The sequence below is a fragment of the Engraulis encrasicolus genome, chromosome 4 (assembly GCF_034702125.1).
Source record: "Engraulis encrasicolus isolate BLACKSEA-1 chromosome 4, IST_EnEncr_1.0, whole genome shotgun sequence".
NCBI classification, from domain to species: Eukaryota; Metazoa; Chordata; class Actinopteri; order Clupeiformes; family Engraulidae; genus Engraulis; species Engraulis encrasicolus.
Genome location: NC_085860.1, coordinates 2,130,831 through 2,155,000, shown reverse-complemented (window position 1 = coordinate 2,155,000; position 24,170 = coordinate 2,130,831). Strand labels below are relative to the sequence as shown.

Sequence of the window (24,170 nt, the reverse complement as noted above, 5' to 3'; positions counted from 1 at the left end):
GATGCGTGTGTGTGTGTGTGTGTGTGTGTGTGTGTGTGTGTGTGTGTGTGTGTGTGTGTGTGTGTGTGTGTGTGTGTGTGTGCGCGCGTGCGTGCATGCATGCAAAATGAGTGTGCAAAATGCAATGCTGTGAGAGGTGTGGGGGGAGAGAAAGAGAGAGACACGAGGGGAGGAAGGCAGACAGAGACAAAGTGTGTGCACGCATGTGTGTGTGTGTGTGTGTGTGTGTGTGTGTGTGTGTGTGTGTGTGTGTGTGTGTGTCATAAGAAGTGACAGGAAGGGCCAAGGCTGCTCTTCATCAGAATCCACTCTGCGGCCTCCCAAACACAGGCCTACAAGCCTTACCAAACAACCTCCATCAAAAGCCTGATGGACTAATGAAACGAAAGCAGAGAGGGAGAGGAGGGAAATAATGTGGGAGAGGGAGTGTGTGTGTGTGTGTGTGTGTGTGTGTGTGTGTGTGTGTGTGTGTGTGTGTGTGTGTGTGTGTGTGTGTGTGTGTGTGTGTGTGTGTGTGTGTGTGTGTGTGTGTGTGCGTGCGTCTGTCTGTCTGTCTGTGTTTGAATGTGTGTGTGTGGGGGGTGATGTTAGCTCAGCAAATCCTCCTCTATGCAAACAGCTTCAAAGAAGGGGGTCCACCCCGCTGTAACCTTTGAAGAGGGCCGTATCGATCGAGCCAGTGAGCGGCAGGCCGGCGAGTCATGTGTGTGTGTGTGTGTGTGTGTGTGTGTGTGTGTGTGTGTGTGTGTGTGTGTGTGTGTGTGTGTGTGTGTGTGTGTGTGTGTGTGTATGCGAGCCGGCAGGAGAGAGATGTGCTCCGTGCCCTGAAGGGGATTACAGGAAGTCTGCAGCCGGGAATGAAAAGCACGCACGGCACACACACACACACACAAAACACACACACACATAAGACCCTACTGTGTGTGTTTGTGTGCATGTACATGCGCGCAGTGTGTGCGTGTGCATGTGCATGTGTGCGTGTAGGCAATGCATGTTTGTTAGGGTGGGGGATGCTGTATGTCAGGTTTTCTGTCTATGCAGTGCGTGCCTAAATATGTTTGTTCATGTACTTGTTTTCTGAATTTAATTATGTATGTGTATGTGTATACTGTATACTGAGAGAGAGAGAGAGAGAGAGAGAGAGAGAGAGAGAGAGAGAGAGAGAATAGAATAACATAGCATAGCATAACATAGCAGAGTGTGTTTCTGTATGTCTCTGCATATCTGTGTATTTCACATTCAAGTGCCAACAAATCACACAAAAACATGTTGGTTACTACGTACACAAGGTATTAACACCCAAGCCACCAATATAGCCTCTTCCAGGATAGCAGATGTTGATAGCAGATGACATTGGACCTCTTACTGTCAGTTTGATGTTATACTCTCCAGTCAGACAGCATAACTATCTAGTCATATACTGTAGCGTCACGTCTCCTCTTACATCCACAGAAATGCAACAGCTCTGTGCCGACAGGAATCTCAGGAATCTCTCTGAATTGCACCCACTACACATACTGTATGCACAGGACAAGGCCCTCAGCCCAGGGGTGCCACTACAAATCCTGGGCCCCATGAAACATAGCACATTTGGCATTGTTGTGCCTTACCCTGTTCTTGTTTAAATTTCTCCATGTACGTCGCTTTGGCCAAAGGCGTCTGCTAAATGCTAATGTAATGTAATTGTTTTTACTATTTAAACAACAACAACAACAACAACAACAACAACAACAACAACAACAGTAATAATAATGACAATAATAATAATAGACCTCAAAGGATGCCCTGTCAACAGGGTTGAATTAACACACAGGCTAGATATCGCTGCAGCCCCCTGATTGGCCAAATTATAAAAAGATGCAATAATATAATCTTTCACCTAACCCCCCCACCCCGTTAGCTTGTTAGTGACAATGACCGTGCTAAGACACCACTGCCACCACAGCTCCCACATTCATATTTTCTCCAAATGCAATTCCGCTGGGTGACCTTCCGATGAACTATGATTGTTTTGACTTCGGCGGGCTGAAGGGATAATTCGAGCATGCTCCCGTTCATCTCTTCATCTTGACATGCCATTCTTTTTGTCTCCAGAGTGCATCCTTAGTTCCCTGTCTTTTTTACTCAGTACTTGAGTAGTAATACCTTCCTTTCTCCAAAGGTCAGACACATAACATGTCACTTTCATCCATGTGAGAAATGCGCACCAACCAGTCCACAGGCTACAGTACATGTACACATGAACACATGCATTCCACATGCATTGCCATGGCAACGTGTTACTGCGTGTACTGTATTGTCCTGGTTGCTTGCGGTTGTGGCGGCTTACTAGTACTAGTTATTTGCCGTGGCAGACGATGAGACGTAACGTGAGTCACAGGAAATGAGCGGCGGCAGGCTGTCATCGCGCTGGCTGCAGAGGTCACCGGCAGTGGCAGCACAGCTCAGAGCGCTCGACACATGCTCACATGCTCCCAGCCAGGGAAGCTGACAGCCGGGGGACAAAAGGGGTCCGTTGTCCTGGGTCTCTGAGCTGGGGGGGGAGAGGGAGCCCAAACGTGGGCACTCATTACATTTTATGTATTTGGTGGGGGCCTTTCAGATGACTTAGTCCCCTGTCAGCCGACCCAGCTCCCAGCTCCCGTCTCCTATCCTGGCCACCACACAGCCAAGCCAAGCCAGGCCAAGCCAAGCAGACACAGCTGCAGGCAGTTAGCACCAGCTGCCAAGAAGAAAGGACCTGCCAGAGGGGCTGGGAGAGAGAGAGAGAGAGAGAGAGAGAGAGAGAGAGAGAGAGAGAGAGAGAGAGAGAGAGAGAGAGAGAGAAAGAGAGAGAGAGAGAAAGACGAAGACAGATATACAAGGAGGGAGGGGGCTAAACAAGACCATTTAGTAAGTTCAGAGGATTATTGCATTTATTTATGGTGATATACAGTATGATGTTACTTAAGTAGATGGGGTTTGGGAGTGTAATGGAGGTGAGAGTATGGCAAGGGACATTAATAAACCTCTCTCCCGAAGCCTCATACAGTATCGGTAGTGTTGGGCTATCAGACTGGTCCTTAGTCCAGCAGTAGGCTATCGTGCTGTGACTCCCATTGATGAGGTGGCGAGTTTGCGGACCCGAGGAGGACGAACTAAGCGGGAACACGTCGGGTTACAGGATAAGTCAAGTCTTCATCCTTTTTATTGCATGGGGGTTGAAAATATCGTAGCCTATTTCACGCTCGGAAAACTGATCACAGAAGATGTGCTGAACTTGTGGGAAAGTGGGGGAGAGTAGGTCACCTCATTAGACCCGTCACTCTCCATCACTTCCAAAGTGATACACAGACAGATAGATATCCGGACTGAATGTATTACCTCCTGCTGTGTACTCTTTCTTGATGAGCCTTCAAGCATCCTTACTCAGCAGTCAGCACATCCCAATTGTATTTTAAGATCTGATATTGGGAGCCAGACCTCTGTGTCTGTCTGTCTGCTGCACATGTGCCTCCTCTGTTATAAAACCTAACCTCACTACATACCCATAACCCATCTGATGTTGATGTTTTTCCATAAAGGAAAAGTTGTTGTTTCACAACACCCATGTTCGACTAACCACAATGCACCTTGGCTTGTTTGCTGCCTCACACTGTCACACACACCCACATGCCCTCACACATGTAGGCTTCAGGCTGTTTTTTAAATGAAAAAGGCTCAGATGATGGGTGAACAATCTAATCAAGCTATAAGCCTCAAGAGGAAGTCCAAACATTGTATGATGTTGCCTGTGTCAATACAGTAACACCGACCATGGGGACAAAAATGTTGTCATTGGCCCTGGACTAGAGGTAGATACTGTCAGTCACCTCGAGGCCACCAGGAAGGCTCCTCATTCTGTGTGCTGACTGGCCAAGCCGGGATACAAACTTTTACATTTACCCTGACTTTTACCAATATAGTCCTCTACAACATTGTGCTTGGGAAATTAGAAAATCTTCATCAAAACGATGTCATGTCAGTCCAAGGCCCATGACAGTTATGTTCCAGGGTGAATTACAAAAGGTGGGTCCTGGGTCAACATAGTAACGTTATGTTAGTGGTCGGGCCAATGACAAAATGTTGTGCCAGAACCAATTATAAAATGATGGTCCTTGGACCATGGATATTACCTTGTGATACTAGGGCCAATGAAAAAAGATTGTTGAGGAAGTTGGCCTTATTTGAAGAGGAATGTACCCACCCCCACCACACTACATTTCAACATAATAATGTAATGTAATGTAACCTATAATGTTCCTTCATTCATACGGGGGCATATGTGACTGAAGTTCCATTGATGTGTGCCTTTGCACTCACACTGAGGATGGTCATCACTGAGGTTGTGTCCAAGACAGCACAGCTGTTCCTCTGGCCTACAGATGTTTGTTGCTCTAATGAAGTTATTTTGCTCTCTATATTAGGGCACTCCAGGAGCGCATGACCTGCTCCTGCACCCACTCAGAAATTCCACTCCAAACTGAACACGGGACACTTACGGTATGTCCAGAATAACATTCCGGAATCTAGCTTTCGAAACCTCCTCACACAGAGCCCATTACGGCAAGCTCTCCTCAGAGAAGTGTGATGGGTAGGTGTCTACTCTCAAGACTCAGTAAAAGAACTTATTTCTTTTTGACGATTGCCACAGCTACAGACTCCTGAAATACACCGCTGCCATCTGGTGTGGAAACAGCAGACATACATGTTTATATCAGAGCAGAGCAGAGCGCTCGCTCATTCACTCAATGAGCATTTTACAGGAATTAGTACAATTGTGTGTTAAAGTGATTTGATTCCATTCATCTGGCAATTGACCCTGGCTTGGTCCAATGCGATTTCTTCATTCCTGTTCTGCTGCTAAAATGGGATGGTGATAATCGGGATAAGTGTTGCTCATGTAAACCAGGATATTAATGACCCAATTACTCTGCATTGAGTTAGGCTACATCACAAGGACGAGACCTATTTCAAGATACTTAAGTGCACGCACACAGTCTGCCATTAATCTTTTAACCTTCAGTACTTAAAACAAACAGGACTTAATTGTATGTGCATATGCCAGTGGTAAACAGGCCAGGGAACGATTTAGAGGAAACTTCAGTGTTCAATTTATTTTACATTCTGTTTTACAACAACAAAAACATTTTTTGAAACGAAAATACAAAATGCAGAAGTGAAAAGGTACAAAAGGCTGGTGCAACATTCTAGAGCCTTTTCAAAAGCCGACAGCTCAAGCGTGAGAATATAAACTCAACCTGCATTTGCCGATTCACCCGACTTCAGTCCAATGGCAGTGAAGGATACGGCGAAAAGGAGTAATAGAACAGTCTGCAGTCATGGTGTAAACACATAGGAACACATTTCATCTCATTCATTTCCTCTTTCTACCTGTGATCATGATGCAAAATACTGATCTCTTAAAAACAGCCCTCACTACAATATTATAGAAATGTACTTAAAACTGACTTTGGCAAGTGATTTGACTATATACAGATGGGAAAAAAAGATAAATAGTATAAAGTGAATCTGCTATTGCACAAACAGCGTGAGGTTTCAGGGCAATAATAACATGGCAATGTGCAGAATGTCCAGCAGGTCCTTTAGGGCTTTCTCCGCCTGAAACACACAGGACGACATGAGAGTTAACAATATGCTGCATTTCGATACAATATTCAACCACACCATAATGCTTAATGCATTTAAGGAACGCCTTCTGTGTACACATGTATAAGTTTATCAGTATTGCCTGTACAGTATTGCCCAATTAGCCTGGCTCTCGCCAGACCCTTGTGGATTTCTGCTGAGCTTCATGAGCTCACAAATAGTCTGGAGGACCTTCGGAGTCGCCCTACTCCCAAACCAAAATGCAGTAGAACCAATCAGGATCACAGAATTTTCAGACATGTGACAGTCAAATTTTAAATGTTGTAGAGATGGGGAAAATCCTGACAGCATATAGGAAATGCAACGGTTGTTTCAGATAACCATGGCTGCTCGTATGGGCTCACTCCGACATTGATTCAGTGATTTCAACTGTATTTTCAGATCTGTGAGTAGTTTTAAGTACCATCTCATTACATGTCAGACAAGGATTTTGTTGCGGTTAATAAAACCACCTATGCCATAGGTCCAGATGAATGTCGGTGGAGCAAGGCTGAACCCCTTCATCTGGCAAGAGTCAGGTTAGTGCCCAACAGCCTGGCCTGCACGAGTGCAAAAAGAAGCAGTGACTTACTTCTGGAATCCATGGTGCTGATAGCCTGGCCCCAAGTTAGAGCCCGCTCTCATCTCCACGGCTACGGAGCACTGTGAAGGGTCAAGGGAAAGAGGAGTAGAGGGGAGGAAAAGACAGAATGGGGAAAGAAAGACGATACTTATAATAAAAATCAGCTACAGACAGTATCCCAAACATATACCCGTTGAGTATATGAACTGTGTGTGAAAAAAAATAAAAATGTGTCAGTGGACTTTCAAGCACTGGTGTGCAGGGTTGGGGTTAAGGCACACTGAAACAGTATAAACCCAGGAAGCATAACAATATATTGTACAGTTGCTCTGGGATGGTCAGGTCCCTTACCCTGTTCTCCACGTCGGTCCAGCCACCCTCTGCATTCTCGTCCCCCTGGCCATGGCCCTCTGATGAGCGCCTCTTACGGCTGTGGAGGGAAGTGGCGAATGCAGGTTACACAGGGATCATCCACTAGTGCTACACATCACATTCAGAGTTGTAGAAAGTAGTAGTACTGATGTAATTACAACACTAGTGGTATGCCATTACAAAGTTGAAACCATGTAGTAATGCCACTAGTGTTGTACTTACATCAGTAAGAATACTTCTACTTTAGACCTGGGTGATGTGATGTGACTCTGAGGTGCGGTTACCTGGGTGCTGTGATGTGATGTGTGGTGAGGTGTGGTTACCTGGGTGCTGTGATGTGTGGTGAGGTGTGGTTACCTGGGTGATGTGATATGAGGTGTGGTTACCTGGGTGATGTGTGGTGAGGTGTGGTTACCTGGGTGATGTGATGTGAGGTGTGGTTACCTGGGTGATGTGATGTGTGGTGAGGTGTGGTTACCTGGGTGATGTGATGTGAGGTGTGGTTACCTGGGTGATGTGATGTGAGGTGTGGTTACCTGGGTGATGTGATGTGAGGTGTGGTTACCTGGGTGATGTGATGTGAGGTGTGGTTACCTGGGTGATGTGATGTGAGGTGTGGTTACCTGGGTGATGTGATGTGTGGTGAGGTGTGGTTACCTGAGTGATGTGATATGAGGTGTGGTTACCTGGTGATGTGAGGTGTGGTTACCTGGGTGATGTGATGTGATGTGAGGTGTGGTTACTTGGGTGATGTGATGTGAGGTGTGGTTACCTGGGTGATGTGATATGAGGTGTGGTTACCTGGGTGATGTGTGGTGAGGTGTGGTTACCTGGGTGATGTGTGGTGAGGTGTGGTTACCTGGGTGATGTGATGTGAGGTGTGGTGTGGTTACCTGGGTGCTGTGGGATTTTCCTGCTTCAGCGTTTCGATGTCTGTAAACTGCACGGCCTGTCCGCCACCCCTGGTCTTAAAAACTTCTCCCTGGAGACAGATTTCGACTTGTATTTAGACTAAGTACACATGTACAGACACACAGACAAGAAGAAGCCAAACCACTCCAAGAGGGAATGTTAAAACAAAGCACTTAAAACTAAGACGCATCTATATCGCATAGTTACCATTTTTGGGTGCACGTCCAAACGGATCTAATAACTTGTAATACTTGTATTAGGGGGGGAAATCGTGTACCTTGATTAGTTTGTTCTGGATCCCTAATAAGGGGATGGCATTACGCACCTTGATTAGTTTTGTCTGGATCTCTCCATCGGACGCCACCTCCTGGTGTGTGAGGACGTACTTGTCACACTTGGACAGGGCCTTCTCACTGGGCGTGGACACCTTGATGGCGTGGGGGGAAACCAGGATATGATCAGAAGCACAGTATGGTGGACAGATAGAGAGCATACAGACCAAGAAGAGTTAGAGCACGTCATGACAGATATGGACACGAGACACTGCGTTGACTGCTCCTTTCTATTGGAACGAATGGCTGAAGTCAGGTAAGCTCAATGTTTAGACGGTACAGTATTTCAATCAATTGGTGACAAGGCAATTATCCTGTAGGTCAGGGGTGGACAATTATTCGGCCGTAGGGTCACGTTGAATTTACAATACTGAGCTAAGGAACTGATGTCAATAATGAGATATGCTGACATAACCTGACGGCTTTTTCATCCCTGCAAATGACAATGAAATTTATTTAGTAACCTATATACTTAGGTTGGTAAAAAGACCCCTGTCTTGGGTAGCCATTTTAAGATTGTTGGGTGAGATTAGCACTTTGGATTGAAGTCGTCTTTCTTGTAAAGGCTGTATGGGCCACATGAAATGGCTCAGTGGGCCGCATGTGAACCCTAGGCCTTAGTTTGCCCCCCTCCACTGTAGGTCAAAGGTGTTTTTTGCATTGGGTGCGCCACAAAATTAACTGCCCAGGGCCTCATCCAGCCAGGGGCCTAGTTGTGACATTATGGTATTCCTGTTTTCCTGCATTTATACATCATGTACGTAATGTAAAAATTTGAGTGGGGACCACAAAATTGTTCTGTGCCCCAGGCCTCAGGACTTTCTAAAACTACCCCTGCTGTGGATGGTGGGAAAACAAAATCTATGAAAAACATAGGATACCGGTCCAGAGGTGCATTTCTGGAAAGCGTAGTTGCTAACAATGTTAGCTACTTTGTTAGTTGCAATGCAATTTCCCATTGGCAACTACCGCAGTTGCTAACTGCTAACAACTACACTTTCCAGAGATGCACCCCAGGACAGTGGCATACAGGGGTGGGCAACGCCAAGAGGCTAAACACGGCATCTAGTGTTGATTACCCATGAGCGCATGAGATCAGGATTGGTGTTTTTTATTTTTATACCTTGATGGCGTTGGGCAGGTTGGGCTGCAGCACTGTGTCCAGGTCCACGTTGGTGACTGGCTTGTGGTCCACCCAGCGCTCGTTACCCGCCGAGTGAGAGCGCCGGTGGTGCGGCCTGACCGGAGCGCCCGTCTGAGCAAAATCAAATCATACAAAACACACACAGGTCAGTACAGTACAACAAAACAAGCAAAGCACAACCATGCAAGAAGGCTCAAAGCTGGTGCAAAAATGGGGATTTCAGATGCACAACTAGGTCATGCTGCCAGGCATGTAAGCAGCATACACATTGATGTTTTGAGCACTGGTGAAACATTACAAAAAAAAAAATAGTGTTAATATTTCAGAATGTTACAATGTTAATGTTTAGAGGACATCCAGACATGCAACTACTCAACACATTCAGACATGCTGTGCTGTGGCAATGACAGTTAAGAGATGGTTTAGAGAGACTAGACAAAACATTTATTGTGACAGCGAATTGTGACAGGATGTTGCACTACACAAAACACACAAATCACAAAACACAAACTTCAATACACCGAAATTAAAAAGCAATAAAACAAATGTGAAAACTACACACATACACTGTTAGTGCTTGCACAGCCATATGGAATAGCGCTATCCATCTATCTACCTACTACACTAGCATGCGAGATGGGGGATTCCTACACATAGATATGAACACTGGATGGCGTGACCCAACCCAGTGCGCTACAGGTAGCCCAGTACATAGCGCCATCTACTGGGACCGTGCACATTGCCTTATCATTGATTGATAAGCAGCAATATGCTGGGCAAACATGGTGTTGCTTTGGGTGGATTCCAATATGCAGACTCCCGTCCTCCCTTGCCTCGTGAAGATGTCACCGACAACAGAATTGTATTTCAATATCTTGCAAAAGCCCAATTCTGATGTCATTTTCTAATTTGCAATGGGATGGTGAGTGAAGAATATTACCCCAAAAGTTGTTGTGGCTAGGCAGACAGCGGGGAAACTTTATCGTTTTCTCCACGGAGGAGGGGCGTCAGCGAAACGCGAGGCCACAAGCACAGACCGAGGATGGGAGTCCACATATTGGAATGCACCCTCTGACTTTCAGCCATTTGTTCCAAAACACGGGAGTGGTCAACATGCCATCTCGTGTTCATATCCCTGGGGGATGCCTACATCTCCGCTATCCACTGACCCTGAAACCTGCAGCTGCCTCCTCTAGGTATAGCTCCTGGTCTGCGGTGGGGGGCTGCTGGGGCACCTCCCATTCCCGCTGCTGCCACTGCCTGCCTCTCCTCCTGTCTAGGCTGCCTGGCACGGCGCCCCGGGGGGCGTGGGCACCCCCGCTGCTGCACGGAGGCGACTGGCTACCCTGTCTGTTGCTGCCGCTGCCACTAGCGCCCTGAGGCACGCGCTGCTCCCACTCGGAGATGCAGGAGGCCACCGACACTCCGCCGCTGGCCGCCGGGGACAGGCCACCGCTGCCACCCCGCTTGAAGGGGGCGGGCTGCGGCGGACACTGCTGAGGGGAGAGCATGACAAGACGAGTGCAGAGGAGGACGGGGGTCAGGGTTACTTAGAACACGCCCTTTGGCAAGTGCGCACAGACATACACATGAAAACATTGCCGTTTAGTGTTAAGCCAAAAGAGAAACTTAAAAACCAAGAAAGTTCCACAATATACACACAACATAGTATAAGCAGTACATATTTACACAGTAGTGTCGTGATTAAAAGCAAAACCGAAACCAAAACAGGTTATACACAAATTGCACTTAAGCAGTTAAAAAGAGTCAAAACAACAGTTCTTTCAGTTAGCTGTTGTGTTGTATGCTAATGGGGCTTGCTGAAGGCTTTTAAAAGGACATGCAGGCATGCTGTTGTGGTGGTGAGAGGTGGTGGGTGAGGAAGAGGAAGAGGAGGTGTGGGATGCGGACGCGCTCGTTTAGAAGCGCATCTCGACGTGACGTACGGGCACGGGGGACGGGGAGTGCGAGCGCTTGGCGGCGACGCGGTCCTTCTCCCGCGAGGGCCGCTGGGGCTTGTCGGGGGGCCGCAGGGAGAGCGGCTCGGGCGTCTTGCACTCCGTCACGATGGCCTTCAGCTGCTTCAGCTTCTCGTCCTTCACCCACAGCTTGTTCTGCATCTCCAGCTGCTTGGCGTTCACACGACGCTCCTGGAAAAAATACACACAGGCTTCAACAACAAGCAACTAAAACCATGTTTTCCCTTTTAAAAAGGTGCACCATGTAACATTTGTAGTCATTTATTTCCAGAATTCTTGCCACCCATTCACAAATGTTACCTTTTTTTCACAAACACTTACCACCACCATCTGACTTCATATTTATTTAAACATCAAATTTGGCAATAGGCAGCACAGTTGCAATACCTACTCGGTCCACAACCCTACACAGGGCACCTTTAAAATTGCCCGTATTAATATTATATATTTTTTTGCTTCACTGACAGTTTTGCTTGTTTATGAAAATAATAATTTGCTAGCAAAGACTGCCACCATATTACCAGAAGAGAGTGATAAAATGTTTTGAGCAATACTTCAGCAAGAACAGGTTGAGCTGAGCTGTTGGGTGAACTTGACAACGCGTTCAATAGCTTCGCTCATGTAGTCCAGTAGACGATATGGACTTGTGTTACTGGACTAACAATGACCTACTGTTCCCATAAAAAAAAACATTTAAAAAAATCAACCTCTTATGATTTGGTTAGGACATGCATCTTCACTGTCTCAGATTTTGCGCGCGCGCGTGTGTGTGTGGAACACTTTGAAATGCAGGGTATATACACCAATCTTGAAGTCAAATTTACTACCATTTAATACCCTTTTTCACTACCTTAAGATTTTTTTTACAACCATCACAACACTCCGACGCGAGTATTAACAACTTGCATCTTTTGTAATTTCTACCTCCTTAACATTACATTACACTTTCGTTTTTTGCAAAAAGGGAAGGGAGCAGTGCGGCGGGACGGTACCATGCTCAGGGTACCTCAGTCATGGAGGAGAACGGGGGAGAGCACTGGTTAATTACTACCCCCACCAACCTGGCAGGTTGGCAACCTGACACCCTAACCGCTTACCCATGACTGCCCTCATACTGTCCTCAGATACAGAATCAATCATATTTTTTTGTCAAAATGTTAAGCTTACAACAAAAAAAATACCTAATTTTTCAAAAAATAATAGGCCTACCTTTTGAGCAAATTTACAACTTTTAAGGCCATTAAATTTTGCCTTTTTAATTTATCACCTTTTAATACTTTTTAAAACCCTGCATACACCCTGAAATGGCACTCACGCATTCCTTCTCCCACTGGTGCTTTGCGTCCTGCACCATGCCCTGCATGCGCGCCTCCATGCGCTTCTTATCCGACATCTCGCGATGCAGCCGGTGCTCGCGGCTCTCCAGCTCGTGCTGAAGCGTGCGCTTGTCCTCCTCATAGATGTTGGTGGTCTTCTGCAGGATGTCGATCTGAAGGCGGATGCGCACACACAGAGAAATGCTAGACAGTTAGCTCAGCTGGTCTGTGCTAATCACAGCCTTGAATAATGGATCAGGAATGTATAATACTCTTCTGTATGTATGCATTTTTTCCTCAGTTTTATAAATGGATTTTCAAGCCTGGAAAAGTCTGGAATTTTACTTGATTTTTTAATGGAAGGGGGGCGGGGGGAGATCACTGTAAAAGGCTAGTGTTGGTTGGTACTTGGAATGGGCCGCAGCTAAGGGAATAAGAGGCTCGTCACCTTGTACTCCAGCATCTTGGAGTTCTTCTCCAGGCGCTCAATCTCCACCTTCTGGTCCTGGATGAGCTTGTCCTTCTCCGAGAGTTTACCGCGCTGCTCGTGGATGTAGTTCTCCTTGTTCACGATGTTGCCATCCATGTCCTGCAGCCTCATCTTCAACAGGTTGGCTAAACACGCAAGACAAGACACAAATAAGACATTTCAAGCACAACCAATGAACGCTGACGGAAATTCAATTTTTTCAAAAGGTAAATATTGATAACCATTATGGGCATTTTCACGGTGATGAATCACATTTTAAGGCCAAATTTAGCAATCTACTATGACTTCAAAAGCCGAATAAGACTATTGATGATACGTTATGCTGACCTGCATGTGTTAAAAGTTCTTAAAATTAGCCAAGACGTATTGTTTACAGTGTGCCCTTTAGGTGAGAGCTGACCTGTCTTGTTGTACTCCTCCATGATGTTCTGCTTGAGCTTCTGCCGTCTCTCCAGCGCCTCGATGAGGCGGGGCAGCGTCTGGTCGTCGGACGGGTCTTTGATCTCCGCCGGGGGCAGTGGGGGTAAGCTCTGCAGCAGCTGGTTGAGCACCGCTGGGAGTTCACCTGGTGAACACACAACCGCAACGGTTTAGTCACACACACGCCTCGTTTACATGACGTTTTATGTGAAATTCTTGCAGGTGGATTTCAGGGTCTGGTTCAACAGGAAATCAAACACCTTGAAGAATAACTTTTAATGTCCACATTCGATAATGCTCCATCTCACTGTACAAGGTTCAGCACATCCTTTTTACCCTTCACACGCTTCAAGGGGAAACGATTCTTATCCACAAAGGGATTAACATGGTTTTATTAAGCATTCAAGACCAGTGAAGGTTTTGGAGTCAATTTAGGGTATATTTAAGATGCAAGGAGGATGGTTATGGGCTCATATTAAAGGGTAAACATTAAAGGAATACTACACTTACATATTTTTTATTGAATCTCCTCTATATGTACTGATAAAAGGGTAAAAATTTCCAAAACATCAAACCTGCATAATATCCTTATCCACCCGTTTTTTTTTTACACTCTTCCACTTAAAACTGGTAATATTAATCATAGTTCTCCAAAAAAAAAAAAAAAAAAAAGGGGTCAGTAATTGTACGTTCATGCTTGGATGTCACCATAAAAAGTAGAAAGCAACAGCACCAATATTTAAAAAACATGGTTGCATAATATCACTAGCCAGGCTGTAACTATTCAGCCTAAAATCGCAGCTGGATATATCCAGGAAAAGTGAAGGTTGGAGACAATGGGAGTTCAAGCCGCTCCTGTCAGTACCTGTGTCCACGGGCCCGCCGCGCTCCTCCAGGCGCCTGCTCAGCTCGTCCTTGAAGGCCTGGTTCCGCTGGCGCCGGCCTGGGGTGAAGCCGCAGATGGGTCGGTCCACCGGACGCGCCACCTCCACCTCCTGGGTCATCTCCGCAAACCGCATCACCAGCTACAAACACACACACACACGCACAAACATACACATGAGACCACAGGGCTTCCAAGGACAAAGACGTTTAAAAAAAGAAAAAGAAAAAGTGGAGGGAGAGAGTCTCATACCAGCGTCTCCTCATAGTCATCTGCCTTGGGGTTGACGCACACCACCATTCGGACTTTCCCCTCACCATCGAAGTAGTTCTTGAAGAAATGGGTGACTTTGGAGTCCCTATACGGAACCATCTACACAACATGAAGACGGGAGAGGTTGTGATGACAAAAGAAGAAACTGAAGCTAAACATTGAATGAAGAGTGAACCAAAAGATGGGACACATCGTGAGGATTAACATTTACAACTAAAATGTATTCTAAAAAGACTAACACAGGGGCTTCACAGGATGTGCCATAGACTTCTCTGCTGTAACAATTAGCTTGCAATATAACGAGTGAACTGGCTACACTAGACACAGCAGCGCAGAAAAGATTCTTAAAAAATGATTTTGATGCTTGACTTAATGTAACACAAAGCTTTCAGTGTAGCCCAAGCAGAAGTGTGGTTTGGTAAAACTTTGCACAACATTGGAAAGATTATTGGAGATGTTATTGTGCAAGTGATCACAAATAAACATTACATATCTTGACCATACATTTTGGCCATGTGTTCAACACCCTCCATTGTTTGCATCCACTGACCTTATTTGTGCCACACATTTGATTTTCTCTCAGAACTTCAATGCATGTGCGCAGCGTCATTAGGGACTGGTTGATGTTACCTATTAAGAGAACAAACAGTAAGACAAAAGCCGCCTACAGACACAAGCAGATGCCAACCCTGTCAAAGCACTTTGGGCTGCAAGTTGTCCGCTTTGTAGCATGGAAACATTTCGCACATTTACTAAATGCAGGGATTAAAGCAAAAAAAAGTCATCTGACTGAACTTTTTTACCGGTTAGGTACCCGATCAAGTAAAACCAATGTAGCCAGGCTCTGCCCTCGTAACGAAATATACACTGGTTTTACGCAAGGAATGGTGTCAGAGGCTCAGAGCCAGCGCTAGACATAGGCAGACAGGGCAGTCGCCTAGAGCAGAATAGGCCTATGTCTTGAGGGTGCTAGTAATACCAAAAACTGCCACAAAAGCAGAGCTTCAACCAACATAAAACTTTACACTTCACATTAACAATGATTATTATATGGTTGTGACGTCATCGGTCGAATGCTCCATTCATTTCAACGGGGCTCCCCAACGTTCGCACGTCTGTTATTTTTCGATAACGGACGGGTTGGTCTATAACAGACCGCTGCCAATGGCAACAAGACGTTTCACTGCTAAAGCGACTTTTCAACAAGACTCTAATCAGCTGCTGTGATAGACAACACCTGTTGGCTGTCCTCCGCTCCGCGTCGGGGTCTAAAGATTCTCTCTGTCGTGCTGCTATTCCACGGTAGCAACCTTCTCGCCGAACGTTAACCCTTACATATTCATTATACACTAAGTAGGTCTGTATACACTCAATATGAATGTACCTGTAGGTACTAAATCAGATGTGCTCAATCAGATGTAGGCCTACAATGCTATGCTTACAGATGCCAATTCCTAAATACAAAAAAAAGGGAAAGAGGGAGAGGGGGCAGGCCTAGGCCACCAGATTGCACTGAACTGCAATTTGGGGCAGGTTTTGGTTATTTCCTCTTATTTCTACCCATTGTTTATGAATTGTTCACAACATTATGCAGAATGGATTCACAATGAGTGTTGCTTCAAAATGGTCTAGCTGATATCACAGAATTATTGACTTGGAATTGCAATGAGTTGATACAGTGATCCCATTATGGTTTTTGTTGTTGTTGTAGTAGTAGCAGGCTATGGTATATTTTGTCTTTCACATCAGAATGGGCAAACACTGTTCTGGTGAAAGCACTGGTGCGCATTGCTTGCAGTTGTATTTCTTACATTTAAAAAACAATGCACTGTCTGGTCATAGCAATCAGAGGGAGAAAACTAGTTGTTGGTTATTTGTATGTTTTTCACCCTTTTTCACTATTCATCCTGTTACGAACAACTTGTTGACGTTTACAAACAGGGTGCAGACGGTAGTCTGCCTCTGTGTTCTACCGTTTTGAAAACCTATGGCTACTTTTTTGCCTCTCGATGTGCGGTGCCAGGCACACGCTTACCATTGATATATATAAAAAAAAACGTCCCCAATTCCTGCACGCACTCGTGTTCTCTCAAGCTGACACGACGCACGCAGACACGACACAGTCACAGCCAGACGTCTATCGTTTAACAAAAGTAACACACTTTCCCAAGCTTGTCGCGCAACTTTCCACTCGAATTAAGGCAAATCGCCCACCCATCAGCCCTGTGCGCAGTGCGCAAATAACTGAACTCAAACGAAACGCATAGTCCGAGAAGATGGACACAGACGTTGAGCCACTCAAAAACAAGCACGCACACACAACTGTTGCTGCACACTATTCCAGTTAGCAAAAATAGCATCAAACAATAGCCTACAACAAGCCTTGAAAGTGAAACAAACATCGAAACGGCATTTATCGACCATATGAGTCCACCCATCAGGACACTGCTTCCCAGAACAAGACGTGGCATAAAATATTGGCTCTGCCTGGGATAGCAACAGTGACTCCTGTAAAATGCAACCCATGTTTAACTTATTTCTTGAATATATATCGGCAACAACAAAGTTAATCTGCTATGATTACAGATGAGACAGTAAAGTATCCGTTGTCAGAAAGACAACTAGAGTTAGTTCTATCATAGCCCTTTTACGCAGCCAGTCAAACGCGCTAAACTTTGAGGATGAAACGCGTGGTATCCTAGCTAGCTACCAATGATATCCGTCCCATTGGGGCTATGAAATGTTAGTAAAAGCCACAATGCTTAAAATGCAAACCCTTCATGAAAAAGACATCATGCGCAGTCGAAGTACACTATTCTTTTTTTCTAACAATCTGCCCCGGCAGGTGCAACGATAATGGAAACGTGTCCTACCTTCTTCCAGCTATGCATTCCATGCATATGCATTATTAGCCCATATTGGAATCTCAGTCCAACTCGTTTAACGATTGTCATTGCACTTTAAAGACATAGTATTACACTTATTTTCTTTTCTGCCATCAGCAACAATGTTGGCTTTTTTTTTTTTTTTTTAGTCTCTCGCGCTGCACCGCCACCGAATTGTTCACCGCTCGTGCTGTACTTCTCTCTCTTTTTTTTTTGGAAGAACGGGGATGGCTCAAAACTACTGATGAGTGAATCTGTTGTAGGCCTATCACACCAGTGGTGGAGTGTATAACTAAATCCGTACACCAAACACCTCTTGTCACCTTCTCATGACCAGGAGTGCTCTCGATTTGTGTTCAGTTGGAAAGTAAAAATTGTGAATTAATTGACATAAATTATACGGACGGAAATCCGTCCAAACGAACATCCAGTTGACGGAAATCCGTCGTAGCGACGGAAAACTTTAATCCCTGTAGATGTCTTTGCACAGTCGTTGCCATACTGTGTAACGACTTAACGGAAAGTGTGTAAATTAATTAAATTCAATTGATGTTAATAGGACACTTTACCGGCTTCTCGGAGCCGGTTTCCCTCGGCGCGGGTGCGGCTGGTTCTCTCGCTCCCTGCCAGGTCTACCAGACACAGCTGGCTCACCGCCACCTGGGCCTTATCCTGTTGGCATGACAACAACCAGATATTAATTAAAGCAACATGGGCCCTACCGTGGCTTAATGGTAGGGCACACGTCCACTACGCGGCCGACCCAGGTTCGATTCTGGTTTGGGTCCTTTGCCGACCTTTCACCATATCTCTCCCAAATATTTCTTGTCTCTCGCTCATACGGTCCTGTCACAAATAAAGTCTCAAAGACTAAAAAAATTAAATAATAATAATTAAAGCAACATCAAAACAGAAGAGCTTTGACAAAATGTATGTTGCAAAGAGAATTTTTCAAGAACTACGCAAGTAAGCAACATTAAGTTTGTATTGCAAATGTAATTTGCAAGATTGCTTTATAAAACATGTAATATTTCAAGTGAATCATGAAACATTAAAGTTACATCTGGGGCCGGATAAGAGGGCGTCACGGGCCGTGAACGGCCTCTGGGCCATAGGTTCCCCACCCTTGCCCAACAGGTTAGAGGTGGAACCATCATTGTGAGAACCAAAAGGTACGAGTCTGATTCTTCCAACTGACAGTAAGCCCATGGAGGGTGGCAGTAGCTTCCATGTAGAAAATCAGCCACTAAATCTGCACAACTACAGCAGTCATTTACATACGCCTTGGCCAGATTGGTTGCTGAGGGGCCGCTACTGATGGCACTAATGACCAATGGCTGTAGAGTTGTCGAACTACCGCAGACTTCTGGGATAGTGAAGTAACCATCGTTTGCCTACTGCAAATATGACCGGATTCAGAAAGTACAACACAATAATAAAGAGTAAAATACAGAGGCGCTTCCTTATTTTTTTTGCCTTCTACATAGGAAGGCAGTAGGGACTTTCAGACGCACCCCAGGTCTAGCCATCAGACATAAGGCATGAGGGGTCATAGATCACCTGAAGCACGTTGTCTCCGTCAGCATCCAGAGGGGCCTGGGCCAGCTTGACCACAAACACGCTGTGGGACCTACTGGACTCGCGGTTCAGCTGTGTGTTGGCGATCCTGCGCTTCTTCTGACCTGAAACCACATTACAGCAACACAACATGTGTCAACTACCTAGTTCAAGCCTGTGCTAATGTACATCTTATGGGGCACTTAAGAAGATTTTACAACTAATGTTTGTCAGACATCGCGATTAAAACAAGCTTTAGTATTACAATAATATTACCAGAAAGGTTTGTTTGTCTCAACGTATGCAAGAGACGTATAATCGAGGGGAAAATTGAAATTTGGGTAAGGACACATCTATTACTACTTTAAGAATCAAGGAGCTCCAACAATTGATTGTCTTAAGTAATTAAAAGCAACCAATAGAAAATAACAACAAAATTAACACACCACAGTCAATGTATTGTAAGGGACAGTAAGGTGCTTTATGGTTAACCTACCTCTCCAAAACACATCAAAGGCTTCATCGGTGGACTTGACCTCCACCTCTGTGCATCCTGCCACATACATGTTGTGATTCTGGTCTTCGCGGAGGATTTTAGACTGGGGCGGTCTACAACAATTGTTGACAAAAGCCAGGGTGAGGCACACACAAGGACATGGGTATCCATCAATGCAATGAAGATATTGACCAATAGCAAACCAACAGTGAAAGGCATGATTGGGTTTAAAGGATTCTCAGCCAAACATACAAACCATTAAGAACAAAACCAAGCAGCAAGCGAAGGAGCAGAGCAAAGAGGGAGAGACAAGGGTAGCAATGGGGGCAAAGCGAAGCGCGACACACAACAGCAGAGCAATACTTGCAACAGCACAAGCAGATTGATACTTTGAGCTCAACGGTGCTATCTATGGGTGTGGGTATGAAAGGGCATCCAGTGGCCACGTACATAATCTCTGTGTTGCTCTTGAGAGGAGTGCCTCCACTGTTCCACCTAGCGAAGGAACACACACATTTCATCTGCATGTATCTACAGCTACAATATATCTATGGCTATACATCAAGGACACAGGTTAAGACTGGCCGCAGTGGACCAGAAGCCTTCGGTGGCCATTTTAAAGCCACTTCTACATGTAAGAATTTGCTTTTTTTTACCCCTCAGAAAAGTTGCCCAAGACTACAATTAAGCTGGATTTTGAAAGAAATGATTCTCTTATTACTGAAACAAAACAATTGTTCACACATCCCAGTGCTGTCATAAACTGATACACATTTCATTTAATAGAATTCAACAGCCATTTTTTCAGGTCAATTTACATTGAACCTTTGCCGATAAATTACATTGATCTTTGGTCTGCATGAACAAGCCTTTTGTGAACAATAAAGCACAAAATCACTTTGACCTGATAGTCAAATAAAAAAAAATGCTAGAAGATTCAGGCAATCAGATTCAGAGATCCAGAGAGCTGCGTGGCTACGCCTGAGAGGACAGGTTTAATTTCGATACTCACTTGGCCTTCAGAGGGTCTGTCGGAGTGTCCTCAAGAAGGTCATAAATGTAGTTGTTGTAGATCTCGATGTAGGACACAAACACGCTATAGCTGCTGTCCTCGTCCACACCGTCTGCCTTGCATGCCTCATCTGGGCGGATCATGTCTGCAAATTCAGGGTCCAGCCTCTGCCTGAAGAAATAATAGACAAAGTTCAAATCAAGCTTTAGTTTTCCTCACTTTGTGGAGTGCAATGATGCCACAATCATCTTCGCCGAGGCAAAATGTCCAGTCATCATTGCCCTAAATGCAGCTCATGAATAACTTGGCTGGGAATATTGTTTAAACTCAGCTAGGGCTGTGCAACATAGCAATATTGATAAATAATATTGATCAAACCATATAAAATTTCATTATATCGAGTTGAAACAATATTTTTGTCATTTGGCTATACTGCCAAAAGGTAGGTTACGCTGAGCACAATACATTCCCCTCTACTTGAGCCATTGCGAGCAGAGAGCACTGAAACTTGCTATCCAACACTCATGCAGAACACCACTTTGTTTCTCTATGGCCCTCCACTCACACTGCTGAAGGGAGGGGAAATTGTGAATTTAGCACATTTATTTGACTGAAATAATTGTGACACTGACTTCTCTCATAATCGAGCAGCCCTAAACTCAGCGTGGAATTTAAATAATAATAAACAGGGTTCTTGAAGGTTTCAGTTTGTATAATGTTAGACCTTTTTAAATACCTTTTAAAATCATTGTGAGCTAAATTTTATTTTATTATATGTATATAAAAAACAATCACTGCAACTCCCTCCATTCCACTGGGTCACTAGAATGTATATGGTATGTGTATGTAATGCGTGCCTGCCCAGTAAAACATTTCCACTAGCTAAGCAGCTATTTCTGGAAATTAAAATTGACGGACATGGAGAAGAACCCCCTTTTCATGTATGAAAAATACAGTATTACCAGTCATTCGTGAAAACCAAGCCGTTCGTGAATTTACCAGTCATTCGTGAATTTGATGGTGGTGGTAAGTATTCATAAAAAAGGGTAACATTTGAGAATGGGCAGTGTGAATTCTGGAAATAAACTACAAAAATATTACATGGTGCACCTTTAAGTTCTCAGCCAAAATGAAATGGCCTCACTTGGCCAATTTGAGAGATACGAACACCAGATGTTGTGAATATACACAGAGATCAAGTGCTTCAGTTCATACCGAGTGATGGGAGTCTTTGGAGGAGCCTGCTGGCTGTCTCGTTTCTGCCGCTCCAGAAGGGCGTCCACCTGATTTTGCACCTCCATGCCATTCTTATCGTCTGGCTTGAAGACCTGGGGGAGTTGCGGAGATACCAAGAACATGGGGTTGAATCTTTCCAATATCCTGACTTCAGTCCCCAACCTGTGCTTGTGGCCTCGCGCTTTATGTGACGTCCTACCTCCGTGGAGAAAGCAATTAAGTTTCCCTAAGGTCAGCCTAGCCACAACAACTTTTGGAGGACTTTTGCCCTTTCAATATCCCGATTACAAATGAAGAAAAAAATCATCATGAGGCCACCATGACTTGGGCAGGATGGGAGTTAGGATATAGTAATGAACTCATGGTCATAAAACTGCCGGAGTTAACCTACAGGAAGTTAGAACCTGCTAATAAATCAATAGCCCACATGTGTCATTTAGTTCAGAAAATGACAACTCAATTCTATTCAATTAGATGATTAACCTGGTTCACTACTGAGCCAGGGTTTTTTGTAATAACCCGCTCAGCAAAAACATACACACAAGAGTTAGGCCTCAACACAGACATTTCTATTAAATGCGGAACAAAAACGTGTTTGTTTTCCTTACAAATCTTTTGGCTTGGTAGGGGAAAATGCTGTTGAAGATCATGTCGAGAGAGCGGGGAAGAAGGCCCCCTTGGCCGGCCGAGCCAGTCATGGTGTAGGTCTTCCCACTGCCAGTGACGCCATATGTGAAAAGTAGGCCTGGGCATGCAAAATTAATAAATAAATGAATAGCAACTTATGAATAATAATAATAATAATAATAATAATAATAATAAAAAACACAAACACATCGACTAAAAACGTGAGGGGGAAAAACAATAAATGACATGGGAAGATGTCAAATAAAGTGCACAGAAGTGAAATGAAATCAGACATACCGTTTTTGCCATGAATGAGGTCATCCACAAGGGGTTTGGCCACATCCTCAAAGAGCTCGATCTGGGTGGTTTTAATGCCAAACACTCTCTTGAAGGAGTACTGAGTCTAAAATGCAAGTACAAAGGTTTACAATCTTGTGAGGTCAGAAATGAATGCCTGATGGAGTTCTAGAAGATTTTGAAGTGGAAATCTTAATCTCTCTCTCTCACACACACACACCTCCTTGTATTCGCCATTTCGGTTGGCCTTCAGGCCATCTGGGGCGTGAAGCTGAATAGTGGTGTTGCTGATGACTTCAATACAGCATTCCTCATCATCGCAGCTTAGTGGACGCACACGGCAGTACACCTTCAACAACAACAAAAATATAGGCTATTCATGTACATGTAAACACCAAATAATAAAACCCCAAACTACCTAAATTATTCCCTGCTCAGAATACACACGAAAGGTTTGATGTGCCCCATTAGAACAAGTTCAGTATCCAGTCATGACTCATGACGAAAGGTAAAAAAAATTACAAATGTCAACACACCCCAACGGGATCCTTCTGATTGTTGTAGGGCCTTTTCGGCGCCGGTCTCCTGGGGGTTTTGCCTTTCCTGTAATGTCAAATGATCAACACGTTACGATACGATATAACTGAGAATACCTGTAAGATTAGTCTGCTTCATCAATACAGTTCCTCTTATGAGGAACTTCCATTGATACGGCTGCTGCTGCTGACACTGAAGCCAATTTGCGCCCTGTCAGATTAGTAATAACTACCGCATTTGGATACATTAGAGAACACTGGAAACCCATGTTACATAGAAAAGCACAGATGAAGACTTTGACAGTGCATTTCCGATAGAGAATACACGATACGTTTCGTTGCCCAACACATATATTTATTTAATGTATCAGCAAACAGACTAACGTGTTGTTGGAAAAAAGGCCAGGATAACACAGACGTTGACTGGCGGATGTCGAAAATACGTCGGCATTCAATACACATCTACACGATAGTCGTCCACATGTTCACAACACAAATGTTTTCAGGTACACAACATGTGAGATCGTCCGTTTTGAATGCGATGCTTTGTCGTATCGTGAAATAAAATTCATCGGCTTGCAATATTACTTTTCACCGAGGTCGGAGAGACAGGCTACAAGCTAATGGCTACCTAATGGCTATGCATGCTTCAATCGATAAGCTTCAGTCAAGTATGAATTCTAAATACAGTTCGTCGGTCTATCCACGTTTTCAAGATAAATGTTAACTGAATCTCTATAGAAGTCATCCATAATCGTACAAGTTTGTATTATACTCACATAGGCCTTTGCATGGTTATTATTTTGATTCAATTTTGCGTCCTGTCTGTGCTTCCTTGGTCCTCTTTGAAATTCCAAATTCGAACTTTCCCTCCGCCTCGAGACAACGGATTTTTCAAATCCAACCAATGGGAGGACAGGACGCACTTCCTGACTTACTGACGCACTTCCGGAACTTGGCCAGCGCAGCGGCGCATTTGTTTTGATACTAGTAGCAACATCTTTGCTAGTAGGTTGAAGATCAACAAATAATTGCTATATGCAATACATAATACGTGGATAAGGTAGCCCTAACCCAAAAGAACCCCTTAAACATACATACGTGGACATATGTGCGTAGCATATTTGTACAATCTACTGTCAGTACAGAAAGA

The 24,170-nt window shown here is 44.6% G+C and overlaps 1 protein-coding gene across 5 annotated transcripts; it reads right to left on the bottom strand.

Moving 5' to 3' along the window:
- Nucleotides 1–5,108: 5,108 nt before the first annotated feature.
- On the bottom strand, nucleotides 5,109–23,882 carry kif23 (kinesin family member 23). Of its 5 annotated transcripts, none has more exons than XM_063196494.1 (25): nucleotides 23,797–23,882; nucleotides 23,018–23,084; nucleotides 22,702–22,830; nucleotides 22,482–22,587; nucleotides 22,166–22,302; nucleotides 21,537–21,649; nucleotides 20,322–20,492; nucleotides 19,760–19,804; nucleotides 19,310–19,422; nucleotides 18,817–18,938; nucleotides 17,826–17,928; nucleotides 14,922–15,001; nucleotides 14,351–14,470; nucleotides 14,081–14,240; nucleotides 13,196–13,360; nucleotides 12,754–12,920; nucleotides 12,305–12,478; nucleotides 10,957–11,160; nucleotides 10,180–10,506; nucleotides 8,990–9,121; nucleotides 7,860–7,961; nucleotides 7,516–7,604; nucleotides 6,602–6,680; nucleotides 6,260–6,330; nucleotides 5,109–5,640 (listed from the first exon to the last, which is right to left on the bottom strand). In XM_063196494.1, the coding sequence occupies exons 1-25, from the start codon at nucleotides 23,808–23,810 to the stop codon at nucleotides 5,625–5,627; spliced, it is 3,006 nt and encodes a 1,001-aa protein (XP_063052564.1). In that variant the 5' UTR covers nucleotides 23,811–23,882; the 3' UTR covers nucleotides 5,109–5,624. The 5 variants fall into 5 exon arrangements, with proteins under 5 accessions (XP_063052564.1, XP_063052565.1, XP_063052567.1 ...); XM_063196495.1 differs by having other exon boundaries at nucleotides 10,180–10,503; XM_063196497.1 differs by lacking the exon at nucleotides 10,180–10,506.
- Between the last annotated feature and the right edge of the window lie 288 nt (nucleotides 23,883–24,170).